Source organism: Ursus americanus, chromosome 36 (genome assembly GCF_024610735.1).
Source record: "Ursus americanus isolate L20-20 chromosome 36, mUrsAme1.1.p, whole genome shotgun sequence".
Taxonomy (NCBI): Eukaryota; Metazoa; Chordata; class Mammalia; order Carnivora; family Ursidae; genus Ursus; species Ursus americanus.
The window spans coordinates 13,313,776-13,328,396 of record NC_142162.1 but is presented as its reverse complement, the minus strand read 5'-3'; the positions used below and the strand labels follow the sequence as shown (position 1 = coordinate 13,328,396).

The following is a 14,621-nucleotide window of genomic DNA, read 5'->3' as shown; positions in this document are numbered from 1 at the left end:
ACTCAGTTGATCCAAAAGAAGGTAGGGAAAAAAAAGGAACAAAGAACATGTGGGACAAATAGAAAATAAATACCAAGATGGTAAGTTTAAATCTAACCATGCTGAGGATTACATTAAATGTAAATGGACTGCATTGATTTAAAAAGCTGAGATGGTAAGAGTGATTAAAGCAAGACCAAATCCTTCTAAAAAAGTAGTTAAAAAATTTTTTTTAAATTTAAAGTCAGTTAATTAACACATAATGTTTTATTAGTTTCAGAGGTAGAGGTCAGTGATTCATCAGTCTTACATAATACCCAGTGTTCATTGGATCACTCGCGCTCCTTAACGTCCATCACGCAGTTACCCCATCCCTCCACCCAACTCCCCTCCAGCAACCCTCAGTTTGTTTCCTGTGATTAAGAGTCTCTTATGGCTTATCTCCCTCTCTGATTTCGTCTTGTTTTATTTTTCCTCTCTTCCCTTATGATCCTGTTTTGGTTCTTAAATTCCACATATGAGGGAGATCATATGATAATTGTCTTTCTCTGATTGACTTATTTCATTTCGCATAATACCCTCTAGTTCCATCCATGTTGTTGCAAATGGCAAGATTTCATTTTTTTGATGGCTGATAGTATTCCATTGTATGTATATATAAACCACATATTCTTTATCCATTCTTCTGTCAGTGGACATCTGGGCTCTTCCATAGGTTGCCTGTTGTGGACATTGCTGCCATATACATTGGGGTGCAGGTGCCCCTTCCTATCACTACATTTGTATCTTTGGGGTAAATATCCAGTAGTGTAATTGCTGGGTTGTAGGGTAGCTCCATACTGTTTTCCAGAGTGGTTGTACCAGCTTGCCTTTCCACCAACAGTGTGTAAGAGGGTTCCCCTTCCTCCGCATTCTCACCAATATCTGTCATTTCCTGACTTGTTAATTTTAGCCATTCTGACTGGTGTGAGGTAGTATTTCATTGCAGTTTTGATTTGTGTTTCCCTGATGCCCAGCGATGTTGAGCATTTATTCATGTGTCTGTTGGCCATTTGTATGTCTTCTTTGGAGAAATGTCTGTTCTTGTCTTCTGCCTATTTCTTGATTGGATTATTCTTTGGGTGTTGAGTTTGATAAGTTCTTTAGAGAGTTTGGATACTAGCCCTTTATCTGATAAGACATTTGCAAATACCCTCTCCCATTCTGTTGGTTGTCTTTTGGTTTTGTTGACTGTTTCCTTTGCTCTGCAAAAGCTTTTATCTGTAACTGTTTAGCAGTAGTTCATTTTTGCCTTTGTTTCCTTTGCCTTTGGCGATGTGTCTGGGAAGAAGTAGCTGCGGCAGAAGTCACAGAAGTTGCTACCTGTGTTCTTCTCAAGAATTTTGATGGATTCCTGTCACACATTTAGGTCTTTCATCCATTTGGAGTCTATTTTTGTGTACGGTGTAAGGAAATGGTCCAGTTTCATTCTTCTGCATGTGGCTCTCCCATTTTCCCAACACCATTTGTTGAAGAGACTGTCTTTTTTCCATTGGATATTCTTTCCTGCTTTGTCGAAGATTAGTTGACCATAGAGTCGAGGGTCCATTTCTGAGTTCTCTGTTCTGTTCCATTGATCTGTGTGTCTGTTTTTGTGCTGGTACCACACTGTCTTGATGATTACAGCTTTGTAATAGAGCTCGAAGTCCAGGATTGTGATGCCCCCAGCTTTGGTTTTCTTTTTCAACATTCCTTTGGCTATTTGGGATCTTTTCTGGTTCCATACAAATTTTAGGATTATTTGTTGCAGTTCTGTGAAAAAAGTTGATGGTATTTTTTTAAAGATTTTATTTATTTGAGTGCAAGTGAGAGAGCATAAGCAGGGGGAGCAGCAGAAGAAGGGGGACAAGCAGATTCCCTGCTGAGCAGGGAGCCCGAGGTGGGGCTCGATCCCAGAACCCTGGGATCATGACCTGAGCCAAAGGCAGATGCTTAACTGACTGAGCAACCCAGGCACCCCAAGTTGATGGTATTTTGATAGGGATTGCATTGAATGTATAGACTGCCCTAGGTAGCATAGACATTTTAACAATATTTTTTCTTCCCATCCATGAGCATGGAACATTTTTCCATTTGTTTGTGTCTTCCTCAGTTTCTTTCATGAGTGTTCTGTAGTTTTCTGAATACAGATCCTTTGCATCTTTGGTTAGGTTTATTCCTAGGTATCTTATGGTTTTGGGTGCAATTGTAAATGGAATCAGCTCCTTCTTAATTTCTCTTTCTTCTGTCTCGTTGTTGATGTATAGAAATGCAGCTGGTTTCTGTGCATTGATTTTATTTCCTGCCACTGTGCTGAATTCCTGTATGAGTTCTAGCAGTTTTGGGGTGGAGTCTTTTGTGTTTTCCACACAGAGTTTCATGTCATTTGTGAAGAGTGAAAGTTTGACTTCTTTGTTGATTTGACTGCCTTTTATTTCTTTTGTTGTCTGATTGCTGAGGCTAGGACTTCTAGTCCTATGCTGAACCACAGTGGTGATAGTGGATATCCCTGCTGTGTTCCTGACCTTAAGGGGAAAGCTCTTAGTTTTTCCCCATTAAGAATGATATTCGCTGTTGGCTTTTCTGATAGATGGCTTTTATGATATTGAGGTATGTTCCCTCTATCCCTACACTGTGAAGAATTTTAATCAAGAAAGGATGCTGTACTTTGTGAAATGCTTTTCCTGCATCTGTTGAAAGGATGATACAGTTCTTGTCCTTTGTTTTCTTAATGTAGTGTATTACATTGATTTGTCGATGTTGAACCACCCTTGCAGGGCAGGAATAACTCCCACTTGGTCATGGTGAATATTCCTTTAATGTACTGTTGGATCCTATTGGCTAGTATCTTGGTGAGAATTTTTGCATCCATGTTCATCAGGGATATTGGTTTGTAATTCTCCTTTTTGGTGGGGGTCCTTGTCTGGTTTTGGGATCAAGGTAATGCTGGCCTCATAGAAAGAGTTTAGAAGTTTTCCTTCCAGGGGCGCCTGGGTGGCTCAGTCGTTACGCGTCTGCCTTCAGCTCAGGGCGCGATCCTGGCGTTCTGGGATCGAGCCCCACATCAGGCTCCTCCACTGGGAGCCTGCTTCTTCCTCTCCCACTCCCCCTGCTTGTCTTCCCTCTCTCGCTGCCGTCTCTCTCTCTGTCAAATAAATAAAATCTTAAAAAAAAAAAAAAGTTTTCCTTCCATCTTTGTGTTTTGAAACAGCTTCAGAAGAATAGGTATTAGTTCTTCTTTACATATTTGGTAGAATTCTGGGAAGCCATCCGGCCCTGGACTCTTGTTTGTTGGGAGATTTCTGATTACTGCTTCAGTATCCTTGCTGAAAGAAATGCAGTTTAAATGTAAAGACACAGATAATTTAAAAGGATGGTAAAGCATGTATCATACAAATACCAATCATAAGAATGTTAGAGTGACCATATTAATATCAAAGAATGTATATCAGTTCACAGAGTATTACTGTGGATAAGGAGGAACATTTTACTTTATCATGGAGAAATAATCCTAAATGTTAATAATGCATTTAGTAATAGAGCTATGAAATACATTAAGCAAAAACTGACTAAATTGAAAGGCGAACTGGACAAATCTACAAATTATAGCGTGAGGTACTTATTTCTGAGTAGAGAAGTTGATTGATATGCTAATAAAACAAGTAGAAAGAAAACCAGTTAGGATATAGGACACTTGAACACCACTCTGAACCAGCCTGACCTAATTGACATTTATAGAACTATTCACTCAAAAGTAGCAGATATACATTCTTTTCAAGTGTATATGAACATTTGCTAACATATACGAGGCTATAAAAGAAGTCTCAATAACTTTAAAAGGTTTGAGATTATATAGAATAAGTTCTTAGGTCTTAAGGAAATTAAATTAGAAATCAACAACAAACAATCTGGAAAAATCCTGAAATTTTTAGAAATTAAGTCACATCAAATAATGCAATTGGGAACTATTTTGAAGTGAATAACAAAAACACAAAATAATAAAATTTGTTAGATTCAGCTTAAGCTGAATAACCACTGAAAGAAAATTTAAATGCAAGAAAAGTTAAAGGATTTTCTTTGGGTAGAAAAAGGATACCAGATGGAAATTTAGATCTATACAAAGAAGTGAAGAGCGCACAGGAAACATTTGCTAACAACAAAGAATGTGAAGTTTTAAATGATCATATTAGAAAAGAAAAAAGATCTAGAAATCAGTCACATAAGCTTCCACCTTAAAAAGCTAGACCAGGAAGTACAAATTAACCTCTAAGTAAATAGATGGACTAAAGTAACCAGGAAGAGATATCAGTGATATAAAAACAAGAGGAAATCAGTAGAAAAGATTAATTAATAAACTTCTAAAGCTAGTCCGATCAAGAAATAAGGAGAAAACACAAATTAACAGTATCGGGAATGAAAGGGGATATTACTACACACACTAATAGTTTAAATTTTGAGCATGTTGAGCCAATAAATTCAACAGCCAATTTAATGGGCAAATTCCTTTACAGATAGAAATTAAGAAAATAAGCAGAAATATAGTATTAGGTGTGTATATGATGTTATTAGATTGATACTTAATAATTTTCCATCAAGGAATGTTCAAGCCCAGATATCATTTCACCATAGAAGTCTAAGCCTTTAAGAAAGAAAAAATATCAATCTTACACAGAGCCCTTAAGAAAATAAAGGAGAAGGGAAAACTTCTTAACATATTCTGTCAGAGCAGCATTACTCTGATACCCACACCAGACAAAGACATTAGAAGAAAACTAAACTACAAGCCAATATACCTTTGAATATATGCAGAATTTCTTAAACAAAATATTAACAAGTCAAACTCAACAATATATGAAAGAGAGTAACACATCATGGTCATAGCATAATCAGGCAAGAAAAAGAAATGAAAGGCATATAGACTGTAAAGGAAATGAACTGCATTTATTTGTAGGTGCCATTGAGAGTATGCTTAAAAAATCCTAATGAATCTAGGAAAAGTTATAAAATTAATAAGTAAATTTACCAAGGATATAGGAGAGATTCAAAGTCAGTATGAAAAAATCAGTTGTATTCTATATACTACCGATGAACATTTAGAAAATGAAATTTACAAAAACCCTCTAAAAATATCATTAAGAATATAAAATTCCTAGAATAAATTTAATAAAATATGCACAAGACATATATATGAAAACTATAAAACATTGCCAAGAGAAATTAAATGTCTAAATAAATGCAAAAATATACTGTGTTTATTGTTTGGAAGACTCAATATGTCAGTTTTCCCCAAATTGTCCTGTAGAGTCAGTCAGTGCAACCCCTATCAAAATCTCAGTGGGGATTTATCTAGTAATTGATAAACTGATTCTGATAGGCTTAAATGTAAAGAACCTAGAATAGCCAAAAGAATTTTCCAAAAAGAACAAAGCTAGAGGATTTATACTGGCTGATTTTAAGCCATTTATAGTCAAGGTAGTGTCCTCTTGACCCAAGGATAGATCAATAGAACAGAATAGAGAGTCCATAGGGTCAGCTGATTTTCGCAAGAAAGAGCAGTCTGACAAATGGTACTGGCATGATTATTTGGATACCCATATGGGGGAAAAATCAAACCTCAGCCTATACACTATATACCTTATACAAAAATTAGCTGAAAATAGATAATAAATCTGTTTGCTTAAGGCTAAAACTTAAAACTTCTAGAAAAAAAGGAGAAGTTTTTGTCACTTTGGCATAGGCAACAGTTTTTTAGGGTACAAAAATGCCCTACAAAATTTATCAGTTGGACTCTGTCAAAATTAAAATCTCAAAAGACACAGTTAAGAAAATGTAAAAAGCCAGAGACTGTGCAAAAATGTCAACAGTACATCTGACAAAAGGCTTCTCCAGAATATACAAAGAACTATTTTAACTCACTTAAAAAAATGCCTGAGCTCCAGTTAAAAAATGGGCAAAGCATTTGAAAAGATATTTAAAAATATTTTGGATTTGGGGATAGAGAAACACTTTGAATATGACATAAAATCTTTTGACTATAAAAAATTTGATATATTTCACTATATGAAAATTAATAGTAAAAGATACCTTAAAGCGAAGACAGTTACAAACTTTGAGATAGTATTCACAATACATAAAATTAACAAAGAATTGCTTTCAAGAAATAGAGTAATCCTTCTCCTATTTAGAGCAGCTAATAAAAACCAACCTGGCCTCAAAATATAATTTTTTTTTTTTTTTGGTTAAAAGATTTTATTTATTTGAGAGAGAGCGCGTGCATGAGCACAAGCTGGTTGGGGTGGGGCAGAGGAAGAGGGAGAAGCAGATTCCCTGCTAGCAGAGAGCCAGATGCAGGGCTTGAACCCAGGACCCTGAGATCACAACCTGAGCTGAAGGCAGACGCTTAACTGACTGAGCCATGCAGACGCCCCCAAATAAAAAATTTTTAAATGTAAATACTTAAAAGTACGTATGTGTATGTTTATATGTGTGTCTTCATGTGCATGTTTGTGTGTGTATTTGTTTGGAGGCATTGGAGAGAGAACAAAGCTGTGAAGAATTATGGGGCTGGGTCTTAGGCAAATATGGGAATGCCTAGCCAAGTGAGCATGGCCTTTGGGGTTATCTTTTCTTCAGGTGTATCTTCTAGTTCATGATAAGATGGCTGAGAGACTGAGAAGCCGAGTGGATCTCTCCAGATTCTTGAGGCTGAGGATAAAAATAGTACTTACGGCCTTCTCGTAAGGGCTTTAGGTTGGGTTCTTGAAGGGCTACTCCCTGGGAGTAAAGTGAGTCAAAATATGTCCTACCTCCTTCTGTCACGGGGATTAAAATTCTGCAGCACAGCTGCTTAATCTCTGATTAGAGTAAGGTGATCCAGGATTACTAGTGCATCAAGCCTCACTGATTACCAGAATAAAAAATAGATCTTGTCTTGAAAAAGATATCATCACCTGAAGCCTAAACTTATATCTGTGGTTTTTCATGTTTATTGTCGGCACTCAGTTAAAAATAATAAGGATATGGACAAACAAGACAACATGATGGAAGAACAAGAGGAAAAAACTATTGTATACCAAACATCAGTGATACAAGAATAAATGAGTATATACCCCCAGAGTATACACCCTCAGAGAGCTTACATTCTAGCTGGGATGTCAGACATGTAAACTAATCTGAAGTTTTCCAGATAATGAAATGATCAGACACATACAGACTTCAATATGTTCAAGTACATAAAGATGGAATTTAAAATTACAGCAGAAAACTGAAAATGAACTAAAGAGCCTGATGAAATTCTAGAATTGAAAAGTATAACAACAGGGGCGCCTGGGTAGCGCAGTCGTTAACCATCTGCCTTCGGCTCAGGGCGTGATCCTGGTGTTCTGGGATCGAGTCCCACATCGGGCTCCTCCGCTGGGAGCCTGCTTCTTCCTCTCCTACTCCCCCTGCTTGTGTTCCCTCTCTCGCTGGCTGTCTCTGTCAAATAAATAAATAAAATCTTAAAAAAAAAAAAGAAAAGTATAACAACAGAAATTAAGAATTTGATGGCTTTAGATCTGGATGGTGTATCATAAGAAAACAGAGTGAACCGCTAAGAAACAAAAGGATAGAAAAATACAAAAAAGAGATATAAGAGATAAGGGATTCATTAAAAAGGTCTAGCATATGTATAATTGATATCTCCGGAGGAAAAAAGTGAGAGTGAAATAGGGACAGATATGACAGAGAGTTTTCCAGATACAACAGAGAATATCAACAAATTCAGTAAGCCCTGTAATTAGAGTAGGATAAATACTTTCCAATGAAAGTAACACCCTAGCATATTATTAGAAAAGTCTAAAAGCCAAAAGATATATACTCTTAAAAGCAACCAATAATAAAAGTCTAGTCACCTTCAAAGCAGCAACAGTAGAAATGACAGCTCATTTTTCATTGGAGACAGTTGAAAACCAGACAGTGCAATGTGCTGAAACTGAGTAACTGCTATCCTAGAATGCTGTATCAGTGAAAATAAATAAAAGTTAAATGAAGGCAGTAACTGAGAGAACAGTCAAACATGGAGTTGTCAAGGGGGAAGGAAAGTATAAAATGTGAGTGTAAATTTGGAATTGTGGCTTAAAATCTGATTTATTTTGAATTCTCCATTACTATGTCATCAAAATTCACTTAAAATGGAGCTCTTAGATGTCAGCAAATGTTTAAGTGCTTGGGTTCAGTAGCAGTGCTAATTCTTTAAACAAATACATACTGTCTACTGTTTGCCTGCCAAGTCTGCGTTAGGTGATAGCAGTATAGCGAGAAGCAAACACAGAAATAGTTTCTTATTTCTGGAGCTCATATTCTAATGGTTGAAGTAATGATGGTGGGCTGGGGACAGAAATTAAACCAATCACCACACAATAAACTAAAGTTGCGCTGTGTAAGGGACATGGGTACGTGGTTCTCTGAGGTGGTAGGATGAATGAATTGACCTTCTCTAAATCTGAAGGGAGAAGTTAGCTAGATAGTGGTGTGTGTAGAGACTGTGTCAGGAGACAGATGATGCTGGAGGATTGGAAAGAAGGCCTTTGTAGCTGTAGCACAGAGAGCAAGAGTTGGGTTCTGTGGTAGATAGAGTCTCTCTTTGAAATAATATAGAATGTAAAGAAACCGGGCAGGTAAGCAGAGACTGCAATGCTGATTTGGTGGCACGTGTAAAGGATTTAGGGCTTTATCCTTAGAGCAGTCAGAAGCCATTGAAATCTATTATACAGGTGGGTAATATTTGCAAATTTGCATTTCGAAAAGATTGCAGTATGGAGAATAGAATGAAGGCCAGTAGTGGATATGGATGGATTACATTGCTATTATTGCAGTATTCTAGGTAATAAGTGATGGTAGCTTGGACTGATGCGTGGGTGCCAGAGATAATAGGCATATTCCCTGAGTATTTAGGAGATCAGTTTGACAGGGCTGGGTACAAATTGGGTATTAGAGGGAGATAGAAGAAGATATCAAAATATTATAAACAACTATAAGACTTGCTTTATATTTAAATGATTACATATTAAAAGGTAGGTTTTGAAAATGTTTAAAAATGAAAGAATTGCTTGAATAAATTACAGATCGTCTATACAGTAGAATGTTATGAGGCTGAAAGTGAGATTTATGAAGAATTTTTAACGGTGTGGGGGAACACCTGTGGCATTCCATAATAAAGCAGAATATGAAATTCTACATGATGTGTGTTCTTTGCTATATAAATTTATAATAGTGAAGCATACTAATTATCAGAAATGACTCTTTTTCGACATATAGACACCTCAAGAAGTACATGCCGTTAATGGTCCAGAACACCTAAGGAAAAAACGTACAACTTCAGCTGAAAGAAATACTTGTCAGCTTTATATTCAGACTGATCATCTGTTCTTTAAATATTATGGAACACGAGAAGCTGTGATTGCCCAGGTATTTATAATTTTGCTACTATTTTAGGAGTTCTTATGTTCTCATATTGTTTCATTACACCTATATTTTTCTCTAAGAATTAAAGTTACAGCATATCTCTTTTTGGGAAAAAAAAAGAGTACGTATTTTCAATAATTATAAAATACATAGAATAAGTGCACAGATGACTGAGAGACCAGTTTGGATATTTTATTTTATTTATTTATTTATTATTTTTTTATTATATTTATTTATTTATTATTTTTTAAAGATTTTATTTATTTATTTGACAGAGAGAGAGACAGCCAGCGAGAGAGGGAACACAAGCAGGGGGAGTGGGAGAGGAAGAAGCAGGCTCCCAGTGGAGCAGGGAGCCTGATGTGGGGCTCAGTCCCCGAATGCCGGGATCACGCCCTGAGCCAAAGGCAGACGCTTAACGACTGAGCCACCCAGGCGCCCCAGTTAGGATATTTTAGAATCCTCCAAAATAGGTGTATGAGAATGATTTTGTGAAGATGATGACACTGGAACTTAGCTTTGAAAAGCGGGTGAAATTTTCAGTTGTGGTCCTAAAAGAGAGAAGAATAGAGGAATCCTTCCAATAAGAAGTATTTAATTTCTATTCTGTATTCCCATTGTACTTAGCACTTGTTTTTTTGTTTTTGTTTTTTTATACTTAGCATTTTCAGAGTTGTGTTATTTGCATTTTTGTCTTCTTAACCCTTATTAAAGTAAAAAGTTTTTGGAGATACTGTTCAAAATGTCCTTCCTGTTGAAGATTCCCAGTGAGTGTTTGATAATGCATTTTGACTCCAAATTTGATTTGAGACTAAGAGGATGTAGGTGCCACTAGTTATATAAATGGTGAACTCATTTTGATGGTGGTGATGAGCTTAATTTTAGATGTGTTTAAGAGCCAAGTGGTCATTCCTTAGGATATTGAAAATGGAGAGCTGGAGCTTAGGAGAAGTTTGCCTAACCTTAAGGTTTCTGCATAGAATTTAAGGATACAAAAGATAGAGTTGAAGTAAGGGGAGAGAATGAAATTAAAAGGGAAGAAACTGGGGGATAATATCTGTATATAGTGGACAGGGTGAGGAAGAGAAGCTGTGGGGTAAAACATAATAGTTAAACAGGTAGGAGATTAAATGGCATTAGCAAAGGAAGAAACAAGTTTCACAACCACATGCCTGGCTAGCAGTGTCACATTGCAGAGATATCAAAGAGAATGACCACAATATGTTAATTTACTAGATGGGGGGATACTGTGTATACATGTATCAGATCATCAAGATGTACACTTCAAGATCTTACAGTTTCATTTGTCAGTTATACCTCAATAATACTGAAAAAAATGACTGCAAAGATAGTTGATTTTTAGTTACTAGAGGATTACTGATGAGTTTTAAGCTGATAGAGTTGTGAGGGTGAAAACATTGCCAACAGTAATGAATGGGTTGGCCAAAGCAGTGAGGGTTTTAAGAAATGTGAAAAATAGGAACAAATATGGCAACTTATAATATGGAATATTTGGGGGTGAAAGGAGGACAGAAAATAAATGAGCAAGTTGGTAGGAAGAGGAAAGTTATCCAGTAGAAAAGCAATGTAAGATATAAGAGAAAGAAAAATGGATAGGAAACAGTGTTCTTGAAGGTCCAGTAAGGATTGGGATGGGAATAAAAGTTTCCCTTTAAGGAAGAATTACCCTTTGAGGAAGATAGAAATGGATGAAGATAGAAAAATTTGAAGGTAAAGAGGGAGGGAAGTCAAGATGAAGTCTCAGGAAAGTTTGAAGTATAATCATCTGTGGAGGAATGTTTGAACTACCACCATTGGGAATGGAGTAGAAACAGAGAATTGGATAAGGGATTACCAAGCCAAGCTGAGGTTCGATAGCATGAATTTATAACGGACCCTGTCAGCACCGTTAGAACTTTATCAGTTTGGTAGTCTGGGCTACTTTTGAAATTATTGTTAATGCTTCTACTTAACCATCTTAAGTTTATCTGATTTCTTTGAAAATAATTTTTAAAGAATATATACATGTTTTACATAAACTGTAGCAAGAATGTTTTTATAAATGAAGATGGGAAAGTGGTTTAGAAGCCAGAGAGTGTAGTTGGGAGTCAGCTAGGTAAATAGAGAATCCCTTTATGTTATATCACCATGTTTAATTTCCTCCTAGACTTTAGCAAATCTTAATGTATCTTGTTTATATTTGCGTTACTTCCTCTCTCCCATCACCCTGTAGAATAAATCTTTGTAAGTTGATAGGGACCTTTACTGTTTTTCACTGTTGTGTCCCTAGCACCTAAAACTGTGCCTATTATATCGTAAGTGGTCAAAACAACTTAAAGATTATGTGTACTAGTACAGCAATAGAAAGACTTAAGTCAGGGAATGACTGAGTGTCCTGACATTATCAGGGATTTTTTTGTTTGTTTGTTTGTTTGTTTTTTTGAGGGTGAGAGCACAAGAGAGCAACAGTGGGGTGAGGGAGTGGGCAGAGGGAGAGAGAATCCCAAACATACTCCATGCCCATCGCAGAGCCTGATGTGGGGGCCCGGTCCCACAACCCCAAGAACATGACCCGAGCAGAAAGCAAGAATCAGGTGCTTCACCAACTGAGCCACCCAGGCACCCCTCTCAGGGAAATTCTTACAGGAGATGTTTGAACTAGTCTGATGGATAAAAATACTCTAGGCTTAAGGAAATAGCACATGAAAAGGCACGGAGGTCTGACATTGCAGGATTGATTGAGGAAACAAAGGTTTGCATGACTGAAGCAAGAGCGATGTTTGTTTCTGGCTGGAGAAGGGTCTGGAAAAGGCATAGAATCTCCCCTCTTAGCCCTAGCTCACTAATCTGTTTCATCTTTGCATCCAATATATGATGTAGACATTTTAAAGTTTGAGTGTGGTGGAACATGAGTAATTCTTGATTTGGGAAAGTGGAAATTCACAGCCTTATTCACATTTTAATATTGCCTCTAAAAGGTTCTTCTTCTTCTTTTTTTTAAATCTATAGATATCCAGTCATGTTAAAGCGATTGATACAATTTACCAGACTACAGACTTCTCTGGAATCCGTAACATCAGTTTCATGGTGAAACGAATAAGAGTAAGGAATTTCAATAGTTCAGAACATTAAGAAAGAGAAACAATAAGGACCGTGTTTATAAAAAGAAAAATGCTTGCTTTTTACTTTATGCATTAATAGTTGAAATTGTATTACTGATCCAGTTTATCTTCACTCTTGGCTTTTACACATGCACACAGAAACACACACAGAGATATCTAGGTTTATGATTTAAAAATGAAATCCCCGTAGGGCTTTAATCTGGACTGCAGAAGAGGTACGGTCATCTCTATTCTATTTGATTAACATGCCAGTTAGAAAGCCCTAGCCTCTCAAGAACTGCAGATACAGTACTTGACATTCTGCCCCCCACCCCCTTATTTCCCAGTTTCTTAAGATTTGCCTTGTGTAGTATTTTTCAGAGTGTGTCCCATTTGGTGCTCTACAGGAAGGAAGGATAGAATGGTTAAATAAAATTAGAAGTTGGAAAAACACTTAGTACTATGCTCTCTTCATGTAAATTCATAGTATACGCTAACATATCTCAAATTTTGAGACATCCTTCAGAAGAGAAACTCGTAATTTTCAAAACTAATTCGACTATGGAACCTTTTCTGTATTAATGTCAACTGACAGTCCACAGAACTGTAGAACACATTTTTGAGAAATGCTCACCTAGAGCCACAGTGTCACTGATGATTAATTTTAATGTTATAAATTTAAATAAGTAGATATTAAATTACTGACAATTGGGTTGTTTCAAAAATTTTCCAAATGCGAATTCTTTCTATGTGTATAGCTTTTAAGAATCTGAATTCATAAGCTAGATAAACAGCTTGAGTTAAAAAAAATCATTTTATGAAAGTACTTGCCATAGGGTTTCTTTATATTTGTGCTCCTAATTTTCTTAAAATATGATTGACAAAATTATAATTTTTGTTCATGCATGTAATATATTTAATAGCATAGTTAAAGGTGGTCCTTAGTAGTATGCCTAAATGTTAAATTGGAGTTTAAGGTGAAATGTGGTTTGTAGATAAACGATGTAAGAATTGTTCCTAATCAGTTGCTTTCATGTATTTTGAGAGTAAGTTAAGCCTTTAAATGAGCAAGTAAAAGTGATAATAATTATTGTTTAGTAGGCAAATTAATAAAAGCAAACTAGTGAAAATTAAAGAATACCAGAACAAATTGTAGTGAAGTACATTTTTTTTAGTACAATGACTTGCATTATGAAGAAATGCATGTATATGAATGGATAGTGTGGCATTTGGTTGTTTTCAAGCTTTTAACTGAGACTAAAATTTTAGTTTAAATCTCATCTGCAGATTCTTTGTGACCCATTAATTTGAAATTTATATGAATAAACATTTAAATATTATCTCATTTTTAATATAGGTAACTATAATGTAGATGCAGTTTTTATTTGTAGCCAGTATTACAGAAATATCAAGGAATTTCATTTCACTGTTTAGTGGGAAAGAGCCGTCTATAGCATGTTTCTAAGCATGGGATATTTATAATATATAGTGTGATTGCTGTTGGATTTTTTTGTGTTAGATGACCATTACTGATTGTTTTTAGTTGTTAATAGATAAACCAGAAATCTGTCCTTAGGCAGTTGCCCTCAGTAGTGTTTTTGCAATCCTGCTTCTGAGCCTCTTGGTTTTATTGAAGGGTGTGGAACCTAAAAAGACCTGCGGTTCTCATTTTATCAACTGTTACATCCTCCCTTTGCTACTAACATTTTCAATAGACTGAGGACTGCCTTCTAAAAAATGTTTACTTTCATGCATATCCCTTTTTATTCTGTATCCGCAGTTGTATATGTAATTTTCTGACTTACTCTGGGAAAGCCAAATTGTTCTAGGACTTCATAGGACAGGCAGGGGTCTTTGAAAGGAGGCAGGGGCTAATAAATGAAAGCTTTTGTTTAGTAGAAGTTTAGTATCAGAACTGATTATTCTTCAGATTGTGAAGGAGGAACCCGCACTAGGAGTATAGTAGCTAAGTATCAAAAGAAACATTCTGGAGGAACTCAGCTTGATACAGTAAGAGAAGAGAATGGGTAGTTAAAAAAAAAATTCTTGCCCACATTCAGGGGAAAAAAAATTGAACTT

The 14,621-nt window shown here is 36.1% G+C and overlaps 1 protein-coding gene across 3 annotated transcripts in view; it reads left to right on the top strand.

The window, feature by feature from the left end:
• The window catches only part of ADAM10 (ADAM metallopeptidase domain 10), a 133,787-nt gene that overhangs the window by 79,726 nt on the left and 39,440 nt on the right, over positions 1-14,621 (top strand). For all 3 annotated transcript variants that reach the window (XM_045786677.2, XM_087859170.1, XM_045786763.2), the window contains exons 6-7: positions 9,295-9,444; positions 12,451-12,543. In XM_045786677.2, coding sequence (XP_045642633.1) covers positions 9,295-9,444; positions 12,451-12,543 — 243 coding nt within the window. The remainder of the gene's footprint in view (positions 1-9,294; positions 9,445-12,450; positions 12,544-14,621) is intronic.